The 16643-nt window shown below is 37.9% G+C and overlaps 1 protein-coding gene across 2 annotated transcripts; it reads left to right on the top strand.

Moving 5' to 3' along the window:
- The first annotated feature begins 1722 nt into the window (after positions 1–1722).
- rorca (RAR-related orphan receptor C a) lies at positions 1723–15839 on the top strand. 2 transcript variants are annotated; one of them, XR_013800356.1, is made up of 11 exons: positions 1937–2351; positions 7520–7605; positions 8535–8676; positions 8885–9340; positions 9965–10086; positions 10334–10466; positions 11026–11133; positions 11452–11562; positions 11653–11765; positions 11965–12050; positions 12837–15839. XR_013800356.1 is itself a non-coding variant. In XM_079636505.1 (10 exons), exons 1-10 carry the CDS (start codon positions 2345–2347, stop codon positions 12996–12998), a joined length of 1440 nt encoding a protein of 479 aa, XP_079492631.1. In that variant the 5' UTR covers positions 1723–2344; the 3' UTR covers positions 12999–15839. The 2 variants fall into 2 exon arrangements, 1 of the variants encoding a protein (XP_079492631.1); XM_079636505.1 differs by lacking the exon at positions 11965–12050 and having other exon boundaries at positions 1723–2351.
- The last annotated feature ends 804 nt before the right edge of the window (positions 15840–16643 follow it).

Raw genomic sequence — 16643 nt, forward strand, 5'->3', positions numbered from 1 at the left:
AAAAGACAGAAAGGAGGCTGCTTTTGAATGAAAATGTGCAATTCAAGACTGCAGGAAGGTAAGGAAGAGACTCTGAAACAGGAAGAGACATCCAAACAGAAGAATAATGAAAAGGGAAGCAATGCTCCTGGAGCGGAAACGTTCGTATATTTACCCCGAGGGAGGTGTGTTTTGACAACGCCGCACAAACACTGCTGCAAAGATTGATTTCCCTTATGCTGTAAAACAGAATTTGATTTAATGCATAACAAGATGTAGACGAGACAAAGTCTGAGGAATAAACGTGGTTCATGATAGGGACATCGTCCAATATAAAGGGCCATAAATCTATATAAAAAAAAGAGAGATTATTGAAATAAAGCAGAGGATGAAAAGGAGGAGTGGCCGTACAGGAGGGGGTGACAAAGCTTTCTTTCAGCTTCCGTGTGTTTCCGCTGTTCCACTAACCTACTTACTATAATCTCTTCTCTCCTCATTTCATAATGGAGACTCCCTGGTTACATCATATTCCTTCTATCTTCCGCACACTTTCGCACGTCCTGTTATTACATCCCCCCACATTATTGCCATTATTAGATTTGGCTTCCTGAAATAAAGTCAGTCTCCCTTCCTTCTCTTACACGTTGCTTCATCTCTCGGTCAACTTAACCTCGTCAAGATGTTCAAAATTGTTTTATTTATTTTTGATAGCATTCTTTGAGACGTAAGAAGGGTTTTATGCCATTCAAAAATATTTGCCCAGCACCCACCAGTGATGATGTAGGCTATAAATCATGCAATACATCATGCCTTTACCAGATGAGTTTTTGTTTCAGTCTGTATTTAAAAGCTTGTGTATATAATGTCCATGTTTCTTTCTCCTTTGTCAGCATTAAACACTGCATTTATGATGAAAGAGAAAAAGAGCAATTTTAATTATTAACTTCACAAATTGACCTATAAAACTTAAAAACGTATCTAAACATCTCTGCTCAACATTTTATACTTGTATAGCTAAGCATTTAATAAAAATATGCTTTGGCAAAACGTATGACATTGAGTTCTCCCTTGGATTATTTTCTTTGGCTTATTGTATTCTCATTTGCAAGTCGCTTTGGGTATGCATATGCTTAAAGAATAATTGATTTATAGGTGTTGTGGCTTTGATTTCAGTTGGCTGTAATTTAGGCTATTTGACTAACCAGGAGTTAAAATCCAAACACAACTGCCAAATAAAGATGGAAATTTGTGAAAAATATAGTAAAATCTCACTTAGACAACCCCCCAGAAAGCATAATAATATTGTAGCCTACACTGTAAAAAAAATGTAACCTCTCCAAGTCAAAATATTCTAGTGACTGGTCACATCTAAATTTTTTAATTGGCCCAAGTGAAATTCTGTAAAATAAATTGAATGAATTGTTGCAATAGTCTGTTAACATTGGCTCAATGAGAAATAATGTCAGACTAATTGAAAAATTTAGATGTGATCAGTCACTAGAAAATTTTGACTTGGGGATGTAATTTTTTTTTTTTACAGTGTAGCCTACATATCTCCTCCTTTTAAAAATTGCCTTGTTTTTACTTTATGAAAGAAATACACTGTCACTAAAATAATAACTTTGTTGGACTGGTCTGTTTTAAACCGATAAAAGAGCTAGGCCTATCTACACTTTCTCTGACATTTTCACCTAATTTTGAATTATTTGACTATTTACCAGGTACAATTGTGTTGAAAGCCTCGGTAGCAGTCAAGTAAAGCACGTTTGCTTCTGTGAGGAAGGAAAATAATGCCGTGATTTTTTTCATGTGGGCGCTGTGTTGTAATAGCTAACTATCGCAGCCGCAGGAACCGCGAGCCCGCGAGAGATTCCCACGATACTGTTGTGGTGACACTGACACACTGCCACACTTTCCCACGCGCGCTCGAGCACTGGCAGGCACACGGATCCTCCTTAAAGCGCGTGCCCGAGTGCGGGAGCGCGCACCGCTGCTGGGGGCACTAGGCGGGCCAGTGGAGCGAGATCATGTGAGAGTCCACGCGCCGAAAGTCGGTTAGACTACAGAGAAGCACACACAGATGCAGAGAGAGGGAAAGAGTAGAGGGCATCATTTTATTACATAGCCGACAGAGCGCGCATTTACGCAGGGGGAAAAAAGCCTATGATGAAGCGGAATTTACTTTGAACAACCGGATGAGAAGAACAAGTAACGTTAGGCTGTGCAATAACTTATGAGGTTAAGTTGTTTCGGTTTTTTTACAACTGCTCTGTTTTGGAGTTTTCCAATTTTCACCTGAGTTTTACTTTCGGGGCTGTTCAAATGTGCTGGAGTTATATTATCATTCGCAGATAATATCATAAAAATGAGAGGTAAGTTAAAGAAAATGCATTTTTAGAAACAAAATAAAATGTTCTAATGGTTGAAAAAAAACAACTCACTTTGATAGTTGTGATCGTGATTGTGTTTGCTTTGATGTTGCACCAACTGCGCAAAGTAATAACCAAAGTAAAGCACGCGCAAGAGCGCAAAAATATCGCTCAGATATTCTGCAACTGGTGTATGCTTGTAACATGTTTCTTCACTACTTTGATTGTTTCTCGCCACTCAAACGTATAACGAATATAACCAATCGGAAATCATAAACTTTGCATAGCTCTGTTTTGTTTCTTCGCTTGCAAGCGTGAGAAGGAAGCGATGAACGTCATGTAGGAAACGTCTCTATGTGTTGCCATGTCCGCTTTCAGAAAAAAACACACAAAAAAAAAACACTTTGGGATTGTTTACTTCTTTTCGTTTCATATGGCCAGTTAATGTTTTGCCGTTTTTGTCAGAATAGTCGCGCATGTAAATATGTAACGTACTTTTGCTGAAGGGGTGTGCAAAGAGATGTATTTAACAAGTTAGATGGCCAGTTGTATGTGAAACATTTTGATTATTATAAAGGGTTATTGAAATGACGTAATTTGTAGCAAGTTACAAACTTAGACTTGTGTAGCTAATTTATGCCTTTAGTTAAATCAGCTATTCAAAAGCAATTCTCTTTTCTCCATTATTTACATATTTTTAGTTTAAAAAAAGAGCAAGATGCTTTTTATTATGTTTTTTATACCAGGTTGCCTGTTTTTCTTGCTAGATTTGGCAACAATCGTCTCACTGTAGTTACTGTTAACTGCCGCTAAGCGCACCTCATTATGTAAGAATTAAACAACGTGTTTGAAAATGCTTAAAAATATAATCATCACTAGGTGCTGTTATTTGAACTGCATGCTTACATAATGGAAAGTTAAAATACTGCATTATGGTTGTGCGTAAAGTTGATGTCTTTGGTCACGTATAAGCTCGATCTTAACCGCCATGTTGAACATGCGCTCCGCTGAATGTTTGTGTCTTTATCGTGAAAAGGCTTATCAGTAAGTTCAGGGGAGATCTCTGCATGTCAGTATGTGATTGTGAGCTGTTGGGGCACAGGGAATGGGGGTGTCTCTGCAGCGTGTTGTTGTTTTTCAGTCTCAGCATGGCCGCCGTTCTGACAGTCTTTCTGCTCCATTGACCTACTTATGTCATTGAGGATTACACAGCATATTACATCACTGATAGACCAGGGCGCGAATTGGTCAGTTTTAATATCTGTTAACTGTTTTCCTTATTGGCATCTTATTTAAACCTTTACCCAGTGCTGAATCTCAGCATGCCGAACAGTGTGATGGCAAACTGTATACTAAACCTGAAATGCTGTATGGAGGAAACAGCGCCTACTTTGGTGTGAATGCGTAACAAACAAGGGCTCAGTCAAGCTTAGTTGCGTGTGATTTCAGATATTAACTTTAATAGATTGTAATAGTTAATTTTTGATATCCTAGTAATGTTATATTCTGGAATTAGTTATATTTATGCATTGCCACTGGAATGTACAGACGTTTGTTAGTTGAAATTCCCAGAATGTGCTGAATCGAAACTTAAGTTGACAAAATGTGCAGAGATGTAGCTAAATTAAATTAAATGGGTGTTGTATATTCAGCATTTTTCTTTTGACTTTATCCATGATCCAGAGGAAAGACACTCTTCTATATGCAGAGTGCTGTAACTTTTAAGCCACCGTGGCTTTGAAGACTTAGGCAATGAGCCGTCTATAAATGAATTCTGAGCAGCTTAATGCAGTGGCACTTTGACACCTGCCCATGGACTTTCCATTCATTTAAACCACAACTTAAGACCAGGCAATGGGAGAATGTGACCAGTCACTTGATCTATAAGGGATTCAAATCTCCTTTTGCTTGAAAGAAATCTAGATTTTCAAGAGTTTTCTCAGAGAATGGTTTAACAATACATACATCATAATTGTTACACACCTAAGTTATGGTGTTTTAGTTTATATGTCTTAAATAAAAACGTATTTTTGCCATGACTCATGGCTCATTAATAATAATGACCAACCAATTTCCATCTTAATATACTAATTAATATACACATTTTTCTAAAAATCCTATTTTATTTTTGAATGAGACTTTTATTGTTTCCTAATCCCAGCTGGCATCAAGATAATTAATGCCCATCAAGAGTCACCTTACACTCCCTATCAGCTCATGTTTTTCAACTTGGTGTTGTTACTTATACCAAAGAATTACTCAATCCCTCCGTGCATATTTAAAGAGAGTCTTGCGGTGTCATTCCACAATCTCAATTTACTTAGGTAGGTCACTTTTAAGTGATGTGTGGGAGAGGAAAAATCATTACTGCTGACCACAAAACTGCTTTGAAATCTCACATACGTGTAAGTGAATGCAAATGGGACCCTGTTTGCATGTGATCAAAGCAAACTTGCTGGTGGGGACGCAGAGCAGGCTCCAAAATTGACTCTAATATGGACTGTGCACACATCTCACACAGGTTAGGTTAGCTAAGCACTCTTATGCAAATGCAAAGTGCAAGGTAAACGGGACCTTTGGACGTTGCCGAACAAAGTTGTTTGATTATTTGAGATAAAAGGGCAAAGTCTCTGCATTTGACTTGGGTTTTTCCCAGCATCACGCAGTTAAACTGCTGACTGGTGTTCGATGGACTGACATACTGACTAAGTGACATAAGCAGAGTGGCCAAAAGAGAGGAGATAAGAAGAGCTAGATTACTAACTCCATCTTGCCCTGATAAACATAGCACTCTAATAAATCTCCTCTTAATTAGTTTTTAGTCAATCTGACTGTGTTTCTCCTCCAGCTTATATAGCAGTGCTAAACAAACAAGAGCTGTTTGATATACTTTTCAGTTGCGTAAGTGTTTATGGGAGATTGGCTTGATATGTTATGAATGATGGTGACAAAAGGAGATGTTTGTCTTTTATACACGGCCTGAATGTCAAAGGTTCCCGACTGTATTACCAAAACAACAGGCAGGCATCTTTTTTAGTGATTCTGTCATCCTTTCTGACCTCAAATATTTAGTTAATGATACATTTATTCAAATTTTTCATTAATAAATTGACCAGAATTCATTGACATTATGCCAAAAAGCTATAATACTTAATATTTCAGTCATACTTCCTTTGTAGTCAGTTCAGTGTGCTTTTACCTGTCATTTTACAATGTGAGAATCACAATATGAAAGGTTTTGTTGTGCAGTATTAATGTGTGTGTGTATATAAAAACACACCTGACGCATAGCATGGGAAAACTTAAAAGGCTTGATAAATTCAACCTCCAGTCATCATGCACAGAAGCCATTGCTTAAAAATAGTTTTATGTGAGCGCTCTGAGACAGCTGGGACTGTGCTCAAATTCTTGACAGGCTGCCACATGTTGAGGGCAAGTGTAAGTTACAGGGCCCTTAATGAGTGTACTGTAGATATTTCAAGTGTGCAAAAGTCATAAATCAGGCCCATGCCATTACATAAAACGCGCCTCTTGATCTTATGTCTCCGATAAAAAGGTTAATCAGAGTTGTTTATAGTGGCTTTGGATTTGTCTGAAACTGAAATGACTGGTTTTCCTGATAATATGATGGTCTTTGATTTTGTGGTTCCACCTTAAGCATGCCAAGAGAGAGAGAAAAAAAAAGGAAAAACAAAAAATGTAATCAGATTACAGCGCTTGCGAGGCTACCGCACAAGCGCCTCCCTCGGCTCAGTAGGAAAGTGTGTCAGTAGAACAGCTAAGCCACATAGCCTGACCATGCTACGCAGGTGAGTGGCATGTGAGCGGGCGAGTCAGAATCAAAGCTACGCTGTCACGAGCCAATGGAAATGTGGGAGGGGTGGGAGGGAGGAATGCTCGTCACTGCGTTGCTAGGGTGATCTCCTCTGAATGAGTGTGTTCATGGAATGTTGCCAGACAGCAGTTATATAACACAGGGAGGGTGGGGGCCAGGGGCTCAGAATGGGGTAGAAGGAAAGAGAGCGAATGAAAAAGAATGAATGTTCCATTTAGTAATTTCACTGGCATATTACATTATGGAATAAACTTTATTTTCCTCAATGTTTGAAAATGACTTCAGGAGATTGTGTTTATCAACCTAGCTTCTGGAAATGTCAGGCAGACGTGTCTCTCCTTCTCTCTCTCTCTCTCCTTTTCCCCACTCTCGACCTCCGTTGCTCACACATGTGACGCACGCATCAGCTAGCATTCGGCCCGAAGTGTGAGTCCTCATGTCATTATCCCTGGACGGCCAGTTCTCTTTGCCACAACACATTAGCCGTTACCTAAGATATTGCGTCATTGCGTAAAACATATTAATGACATTTCCTACATCAAGTTCACCTGAGAGGACAGTGTTCCCTGGAAATAACCTTTACTGGACGGGACCCATCCTGTATCATTCGACTCATCTGCAATAGGTGCTAGTTGTTAACCTTACTGCAGATAAATGCTATCGACCTGCTATTCTGGGATGGCGCTTCTACTTAGATAAACAGTATAATGAAAAGAACAGCTTGTTTTAATGGGATGTAGAGGACTTACTTGTGCACATTTTGTTGTGTGTATATACTCAGTTTTGTTTAGTTCTAAAGCACTCTTTGCACTCAAAGGCGCTATTCATGAACCTGCAGCTGTTTATAATTCCCACACAGAGCATCACAATCCGCTTAATTCCAGCACAACTATGCCAAGCAGAGAGCAGGCTTTGTTAATAAAGCTGTTTTTGATTCTGTGGCGCAAGGACTTGTGTTATTATGTCATCCTGAGTGGGTTAAAACCTTGAGTCTTTGAATATGTGCTGCAGCGCTTGACCCCGCTCATTGTGCGTTAGCTGTTCATTATTATTATTGAAAGAATATGACACTAGCAAAGTTTCCACGTCCCTCTGAGAGTCAAACCAGACCTTCGGGCTCTGTGTTGGCCTATATTTCTTTTATGCTATTGAACGATCGCTCAAAGATCAATGTGTCAAACAAAGAACGCTGCTGTAGCTCGCTTTAGAACTGTTATGTAGATAGCGGATGGCTTTCAGTGCTTTGTGCTTTGAACCAGGACTCTTCTATAGGCTGTGTGCTGGATAAGTGCAGGATAACTCTAGCTAATGTTTCAACCACTTCTCCCTCTCTTAGCTCAAATCGAAGTAATCCCCTGCAAGATTTGCGGGGACAAGTCATCGGGCATCCACTATGGGGTGATCACTTGTGAAGGCTGCAAGGTAAGTGAGCATCCTTTGAGTCATCTTTCCTTTTGCTCAACAAGGCTTAAAGGGGTAGTTCACCCAAAAATTACAATTATATCATCATTTACTCGCCCTAATGTCATTCCAACACAAATAATGATGTTTTAAAGATTATTGTCCATACAGTGATAATCAAAGGGACCTAAAACAACTTTGAACACCTTTGACTTTCATCATATGGACATAAAACAGACATTTTTAGAAATGTCGTGTTCCTCGGAAGAAAAAACTCATACATGCATTGTAATAACATGAGGGTTAGTAAATGATATATATATTTTGGATATATATACTTTTTAGGAGACCTACATTTCTTAGAGTTGGTTTAAAGGTTTCTGTTGATCTGTTTGCCATTAAATTATCCTATTGCTTGAGGGAAAAATAGTAATAAACAGTGTTAAAGTATACAAGACTTGTTAAAATTTAGAGCACCTTGTAGTTACACCCTGATGACGTCTTCAGACTGTTCCCTGAAACAGTAAACAATACAACCTCTTTATCTGATTGGCTTTCTGACCAGTCAGAAATCTCAGTCAGCGTGTATTTGACCAAAGGACACATAGTGTGTGTCAGAGCTGGTCTACTGTTTCAAACTCTCTGCCCGAAAGTCTTTGCAAAATGCCAAATTTGAATTGAATCCCATTACTCAACCATGTTTTCGAACCACCAGGGCACATGGCATTAATAAATGATCGATCATACAACTGCATACAGAAAGTCCTTGAGATTTCGATGCTTTGAAAAGAATGAGGTTTTAGAGTTAATTTAAAATGTAACCCTGATTTTACCATGTTATCCTGGATATATAATCCTTAATTGATTTACAAACATGGAGGAAATGGAAATGTAGCCTCTTCTTGACTTCAGTTTTCTTCTTTTTTTTCTCCCCTTTTTCATTCATAAAGGGCTTCTTCCGCCGAAGTCAGCAGAACAATGCGATATACTCCTGCTCGAGGCAGAGGAACTGTCTTATTGACCGAACCAATCGTAACCGCTGCCAGCACTGCCGCCTGCAGAAGTGTCTGGCACTGGGCATGAGCCGCGATGGTGAGTCTAATCTGAATTAAGGGAATTTTCTGCTGGAAGTGGAGTCTCCTTGAGTCCTATTAAACACAGCTGTGGTCTTAGTGTGAATGTAATGACTTCGTATAGCCACTGGCTAAATGTGGTATAATGTTGGCCCGTTTGGTCAATTCTTATCAACAATCAAATCTAACGTTGTCTTTCTTTCAACACCTTCCTTTATTCTCTGCAGCGGTGAAGTTTGGCCGCATGTCAAAAAAGCAGCGCGACAGCCTCTATGCCGAGGTTCAGAAGCACCAGCAGTCCCAGGAGCGGGCAGGGGTTCTGAGCAACGGTGGACCCGGCCACGCTGGTGATGAGGCCGGGGAGAACGGCATCAGCCATAGCCGGGCCTACAGCCGGGGCTCCAGCACCACCCTCAGCGACCTGGATGACATAACCACGCTACCAGACGGTCTCCTGTTGGATCTGCCGCTCACACCGGAGGAAGCCGCCGACTACTGCAGCCTAGAGCTGCTGGGGGGAAGCGGTGGGAGCAGTTCGTCCTCCCAGAGTTCTCCTGAGCCCAGCAGACATGAATTTAGTGACGTGACACACATCAAACACGAGTACCAGACCCTGCACGAGTCGGGACTCTTCACTCGCTCATTACTTAACCCACCTGAAGGCTGTTCCTTGATGGAAATTGGTTAGTACACTATGATATTTGGTATTTTATTTTATTTTAACTACTGTTGAAAGAAGATTACCTTTGTTATCATAAATACGGTTAAAACATTAACACTGTGAACTATTATTACAATTTATTGCAAAAGCTGAATTTTCAGCAGCCATTACTCCTTGATCCTTCATAAATCATTCTAATATGCTGATTTGGTGCTCAAGAAACATTTCTTATTATCAATGATTAAATAAGTTTTTTATTTTTCTGGTAACCTTATAAAAAATAAATTGAAATTATATCTAATACTATTTTTTGTTTTTAAAAAATGAATAAAGTACTATTTACCGGTAAACAAAATTAGTTCAAAATCACAGTTTTAAATACTGAAAATGTAACTTTTTTTTAAAACAAATATTTAATAGTTTTACCTATTTAAAATATATAAATATATTTAAATGTATAATAGTTTTTAATATTAACTTGTAAATGAGCATGTACATTTAAATATCCAATATTGACTGATACTGATGAATTCAGTAATTATATCACTAATATCTGCCAATATATCATATATTCCATATGCTTCTATAGTTAACAAACTTTGTAAAGATGTTGTGCAAGGTTAATATAAATGTATGTTTCCTTTAGAACGGATTACACAGAATGTGGTCAAATCCCACATCGAGACAAGTCAGTACAGCTCAGAAGAACTGAAGAGATTGGCATGGACCCTCTATACTCATGAGGAGATACGTGTCTATCAAAACAAGGTATCTTTCAACTGCCGATGAGATGCATCACACTTTCTAATACCATGGGGTGTAACAGCAAGTTTTATGATGTGTACATTGTGATCCTAGCAATTACCCAACCTTTCATTCCACGTAAATGAATCCCACAGAATACAATTATTTTTTAGCAGCCTAATTAAAAGTGGATTAAAAACTATGTCAAAGCTCATCATTATTGCGATCAGAATGTGGGTGGAAGTGTCTAACATATATTTCTTTATCCAAGTCCACAGAGATGTTGTGGCAGCAGTGTGCCGTGCACATCACGAACGCCATCCAGTATGTGGTGGAGTTTGCCAAGCGTATCTCTGGATTCATGGACTTGTGTCAAAATGACCAGATTATCCTTCTGAAAGCAGGTCAGCATCAACTGTCCAAGACCGCAACCAAATCAGATACTGTTTTCCACATTAGTGAATACCTGCAGTAAATACTCTTAAGTGCCAAGTTTATATCTCTAGTTAAATCTTCTAATACAATGTATTTATAGTATAATAGTTTGAGTTTAGACCGTATGTATTCCTAGTTTCTCATCTGTGTTCTGACAATTGCTCTTTGTCGTTTTCTCTCACCCTTTCTTCCCGTTTGTGTCCTCCCTTTGTGCATTGTGTGGTGTGCGTTTTACCCCATTTGTTATTTAAATGAAAACCAAAAAAAAAAAAAACTTTTTTTCTCTATCTTTAAAACAACCATCATACCATTCGATTGAATGTTGACATCACTATTTGTCTGTGAAAATGATGACTGTTTTAATGAATCCTCAATTTGAAAACATTTTGTAATTTGTGCAATTAAATCCCAATTGTTTTTTGTTTTCCTCTGTGTACGTGTGGAGCATTCTTTTGCCTGTCTCTCCCCTCTGCCTCCCTCTTTCCTGCCTTTCCTTTGTCCATCTTCTATGTGGCGCTGACCATCCAGGCTGCTTGGACGTGCTATTGATCCGAATGTGTCGGGCCTACAACCCAATCAACAACACGCTGCTGTTCGATGGAAAGTTCACAAGCCCACAGCTCTTTAAAGCACTCGGTGAGTCTCCTCCCTAGACCTTTCACATAATTTAGCACCCTGTATCATTTCAAAGGGCATGCTGGGTACTTGTGTGCAATGCTGCACCAAGTGCTGTCTAATCATATAATGAAGTCATGATTACTCTTTATATTGACCTAAACAAACATCAATTTAAATGGAAAATAAGTCAATTTCTAAGGTCAATTGAATGATTGCTAAAGTTGGTTGGTTTCCTGTTTACCTTTTCCTTTTTTTTGTTGGTTATGATTTTTCTCTACGATTCTCTATTATTACTTTTGCTCTATTATATTTCATATGTATTTTTCCTGTCTGTAGGCTGTGATGATCTGGTGAGTGCTGTGTTTGAGATGGCTAAAACCCTGAGCCGGCTACAGCTGTCTGAAGAGGAGATGGCCCTGTTTACCGCCACTGTGCTTCTGTCTCCAGGTAGTTTTAGTATAACATTCAAAGTAACCTTTAACTTTTATCATTCTTTACAGACATTTGAGTTTACTCTTCCACTAATTTATTTCATAGACCGACCTTGGTTGACAGATGCCCAGAAGGTGAAGAAACTTCAGGAGAAGGTCTATGTTGCGTTGCAACACTGGCTTCATAAAAGTGGTGCCAATGAGGAGAAACTGTCAAAGGTACTGGGAAAAAATCCAAAGATTGAATGGAAAAGCAAGTTCATACTCTCACAGCTGTTAAATGTGAGACAATCAGGATATTCAAAATAAACATATGCAGTTCATAAATATATTCATGCTTGTTAAATTTGACATTCTAACTGTTTTATATTATGTGTGAATTCTGAAAACTGATCAAAACCTTCTGAATTGACTGCAGAAGATTTGAACTACAAGAGTTCACCTTCGCAAACGTCTTGTTTGGAATACTTTATAAATCAAATCAAGACGGGACATTTAACTAAAGTCAGTTGCATTCTTTCATGGTGAAATTCAGATTTAAATTATACTTTATACAAATGAGTGGCAGCCAAGCAAATTGGCCAATAACTTGTTACACGCATACACTACCGTTCAAAAGGTTGAGGTCAGTAAGATTTCTTTAGGATGTAAAAATATTGTATAAAAAAAAAAAATTAAACAAGGGTGCATGAAATTGATTTTAAAAAATGACAGTAAAGACATTTAAAATTATACAAAAGTGTTCTATTTCAAATAAAGGCTGTTCAAATAAATATAACATGGTTTAAAAAATTTTAAACTGTTTTTACATTGATAATAATAAGAAATGTTTCTTGAGCACCAAATCAGAATATGAGAATGATTTCTGTCTGAAGGATCATGTGATACTGAAGCCTGGAGTAATGACGCTGGAAATCCAGCTTTTCCATTACAAGAATTTATTAAATTTTAAAATATATTAAAACAGAAAACGGTTACTCTAAATTGTAATAATATTTCACAATATTACGGTTTACTGTATTTTCGATTAAGTAAATGCACCCTTGGTGAGCATGAGAGAAAAGAATCTTATCGACCCAAAACTTTTGAATGGTACTGTATAAGATTCATTAAAGTCCCGAATGCTTTTCACCACAAAAACATTTACATTACAATATTAAATATTTAATCATTCAATCAAATGAAATAATAATATAAAAAATATTTATTTTAGTCATCTGAAAGCCCTTTATTTTTGAAGTTATGAAGGAAAATGTTTAACAGTCTTTTCTTTTTCTATTGATTCAATAGATGGTGTCCAAGTTACCCATGATGAAGTCCATTAGCAACCTCCACATTGATAAGCTGGAGTTTTTCCGCCTCCTCCACCCAGAAACGGCCTACAACTTCCCTGCTCTCTACAGAGAAGTTTTCTGCAGCGAGATCACCTTCCCAGACTCCACTGAGGGCTAACATTCATTGAAGTGTCATATTGGCTCTGATGAGAAAGAAAGAGAGAGAGAGGGAAAGAAAGACAGGGAATGGAAATAAGAGGTAGATGGATATGTGTTTGAGAAAAACCAGCAACACACTGACAATCTTGCACATTACACTTTAGGACTCCATCTGTAACCTCCCTCCTGATGGAGTGATTCACTCCTCTATTTGAACAGGACCCAGATTTCTTATGAGACACTTTTAAATGACAGCAGTCATTTAGGTGCTGGTTACCATTACTCATGTTACCTACTTCTAGTGACTCAAACGGAGTACATGATGTATTTTTGATTGAAAAGTGTACTCGATTAAACCTGGAGCCTAGATCTCCCTTAAAAAAAAAGTGCTTGAAAAGTGGATATTTCCCTGGACCATTTTCCAAGTACTCTTAGGAAGAGAACTATGAATGTAACCCAACTGACATGTGGCAACGCCTCAGGATTAAGACAGAATGTATTATGTATTCCTCCCCCATATGTAAAACAAGCTCTTGAGACTTGGTTTCTGTAGAGAAACAGTTTTGAATCCTTGAGAAACTGTTTAATGGGACCAATGCATACACACCTGAGGTCGTAAACGCCACATGAGCACCTTCACGTTCAAAGACTCGACACTAACGTACAGTGCACTGCACACACCGCACGTGCATGTGGTGTGTTGACTTTTGAGCTCTTTATTTTTGCATATAAATTTAAATGATGCAACTAAACTAACAAAAACCTCATCCTTATTACCCTTTCCCACACAAATGCCACTTGGATAAAGATATTAGATGATATTTTGATATCCTCATTTGATCAGAAACCACCTGTGTGTAGAACGAGAGATGTATTTGAGAATATATTTATAAACAGAGCCTGTAGATAGCGTATGTAGGCAGAGGACTAACTAAATCGTAAGTTGCACCTTAAGAGTGGATGTTCTCAAGCCCCTTCAAAGACTTTCCAACCAGAGCTGTGGAATTCTGGGGCTGGAGTTGGAATTGGCATGACATGCTGATTTTGATGCAGGCGGACAGCACTTAAATACTCCACACACACAAAAAAAACTTTGCAGGAGCAGGACTTTGCTGTCGCCCCACATTAGATGGCAGAAAGACAATGGCACTATGAGGGAGACTTTCTGAAGTCAGATTCTCCATGTGAGCGTGTAGCAAACCACTCAAACGGAGAACGCGAAGAACACTGAAGTAAGCTGCTGGAAGGAAGCATATATTTTCAGAGACAACGGACAACCTGAGCTCGCCGTCAATCGCCAGGACACCGCGGAAATGTCGAAATTGAGACTTTTTCTGTTTCAGCCGTGAGGAAAAGTGGATTCACAGGCCATACCTCATGCTTTGCATTGTGTCTGATGTGCGGATCAGTGTTGTGGTGTTGTGTGATTTTGTTTTTTTCCCCCGTTATCCTTTGTGTTCACATAGCACAACTATTGGTTGACAGAGTCATCAGCTACCCCCCTGAGTTAGGGAATACTATGGTTAGTTTGTGTTCCAAAACTTTGCAGTTCAAAACAAAGGACAAAAAAAGTATCTGCTATCTGTCCGCAGCCTCCATTCTTCCGAGTCAGGATTGGTCTCGGGGGAGATTTAGGAGTGGTCCGGAAAGCAGAACACCGACTGAAGCTCCAAAGAGGGCTTTTCAAAACCCCTCTCAGTGTCCCGTTCTATTACAGGGTATGAAAGATGTTTCGAATGATTGATAAGCATCAATCTCTAGTTTCCTGACGATTAAACTTAACAAGCTCGCCTGATGTTTCATGTTTGCACTGCTGGAACAGTGCCTAGCTGTATATTTTCTTGTAAGATTTTATATAGTTGGTATAATACACATATTCTGGGTGCATAATACAGTATCGTAATGTCTGCCCGTGCAATAATCAGTCTTTCCATTTTTAGTATTGACGGCCCTCACAAGCCAAGGATCTCCTTGGATTTCATAAGCACTCCAGATCATTTAACACCTCCTCGCTAACTTCTGTCTACATTCTTTATTTTTTTACGCTTTTCTAGTATTAACGGACTTCAATCGACGTGTGAAGGCGGGGAAAGATTGTAACAAGGTGCAAATACTTTGTAAAAACCATTTCGATTTTTTGTGGAGTGTAATTCGCAGGCCTACAAACTGCCACAAGCGTGCGCCCCGTCCTTGAGGGTAGTTCTGGAAGTGTGCGTTTACATCTACACTCAGTCACTCAGGGAGATAGCTGGGTTCTCTGTCCTAAAATGTCTTCTTCAGTTAGCCTAGCAAGACACCTTGCACCAAATAGAAGACCTTAAACCTTGATCACTGTGTATGGTATCTTTTCTTGTGAATGTTAATTGCAGAAGTATCAAAGACTTTTACCCCTGTCTTATATCAGTGCTATTGGAGATCTTTTTCAGTTTGACTTGGTTAAAAAAATAATAGGATCAAAACTATATTATGGATGGATATAATCTTTGAATCTAGTGTTGTTGTGTTTTTTATTTGTTTATTTTTGTGATATTTTCTTTCTTCATTTCGGTCATTTTCTGTAACATATTTTCTCACCCGTCTAGTGTCATCCTTTGTCTTGAAGAATTAAAATCCTATTTTTTTAAAGAGCATTTTTAAGCAGAAAATCCCCCAAAAGAGTCCTCATTCTTTGCCATGATCCTTCTGTGGTTGTTTCAGTTTTAACTTTATTTTTAAGTAAATAAATCATATTATAGATTTTAAGGAATATAATTTTATGGTATATTATGGGTACAGAGGATGAAACAAACAAAGAGTAATTATTGTACAATGAGGATTGAACACATGGATTACAGAATGTAATAAAGGTCTTTTTACTTTATACTGTGTTTTGTTAATATCCTGAGTGTTTTGTGGCTTTAAAAACTCCTAAAGGAACGATCCTGCAAAACATTTTTTTAATTTAGACACAAAATTAAAATCCCAAAACTTCCCATATCTTATTTGATCACACACATATCACATTAATTTAATTCAAAATTAAGATATGCACTATATATTGTAACTTCCCCATTTACAAGTTATATAAGTTCCCCATATATATATATATACACACACTGCCGTTCAAAAGTTTGAGATCTGTAAGATTTATCTTATGCTCATCAAGGCTGCATTTATTTGATTAAAAAAAAACAGTAATATTTTCTATTTGAATATATATTAAAATGTTATTTATTCCTGTGATACAAAGCTGAATTTTCAACATCATTACTCCAGTCTACAATGTCACATGATCCTTCAGAAATAATTATAATAAGCCAATTTGATACTCCAAAAACATTCATTATAATTATCAATGTTGAAACAATTTGTTTCAGAATTATTTTATGAATAGAAAGTTCTATTTCATCTATTTGAAATAGAATCTTTTGTAACATTATAAATCTCTTTACTGAAACTTTTGATCAATTTATTGCATCCTTGCTGAATAAAATTGATTTTTAATCAATAAACCCCCTAACTTTCTAATCATCAAAGAATCCAGAAAAAAATGACATGACTGTATTCAATTTTGATAATAATAAAAACCGTTTCTTAAGCAGCAAATCAGCATAGAATGATTTCTGAAGGATCATGTGACACCGAAGACTGGAGAAATAGTAATGAAAATTCAGCTTTGCATCAC

This window comes from Phoxinus phoxinus (genome assembly GCF_949152265.1).
Source record: "Phoxinus phoxinus genome assembly, chromosome: 15".
NCBI lineage: Eukaryota > Metazoa > Chordata > Actinopteri > Cypriniformes > Leuciscidae > Phoxinus > Phoxinus phoxinus.

What these genes read in the sequence shown, in the direction of transcription:
- rorca (XM_079636505.1), top strand. An exon ending in TCACTTGTGAAGGCTGCAAG is followed by an intron (nt 7,606 to 8,534) that starts GTAAGTGAGCAT and finishes TCATTCATAAAG; the next exon opens with GGCTTCTTCCGCCGAAGTCA. An exon ending in CTGTTCCTTGATGGAAATTG is followed by an intron (nt 9,341 to 9,964) that starts GTTAGTACACTA and finishes TGTTTCCTTTAG; the next exon opens with AACGGATTACACAGAATGTG.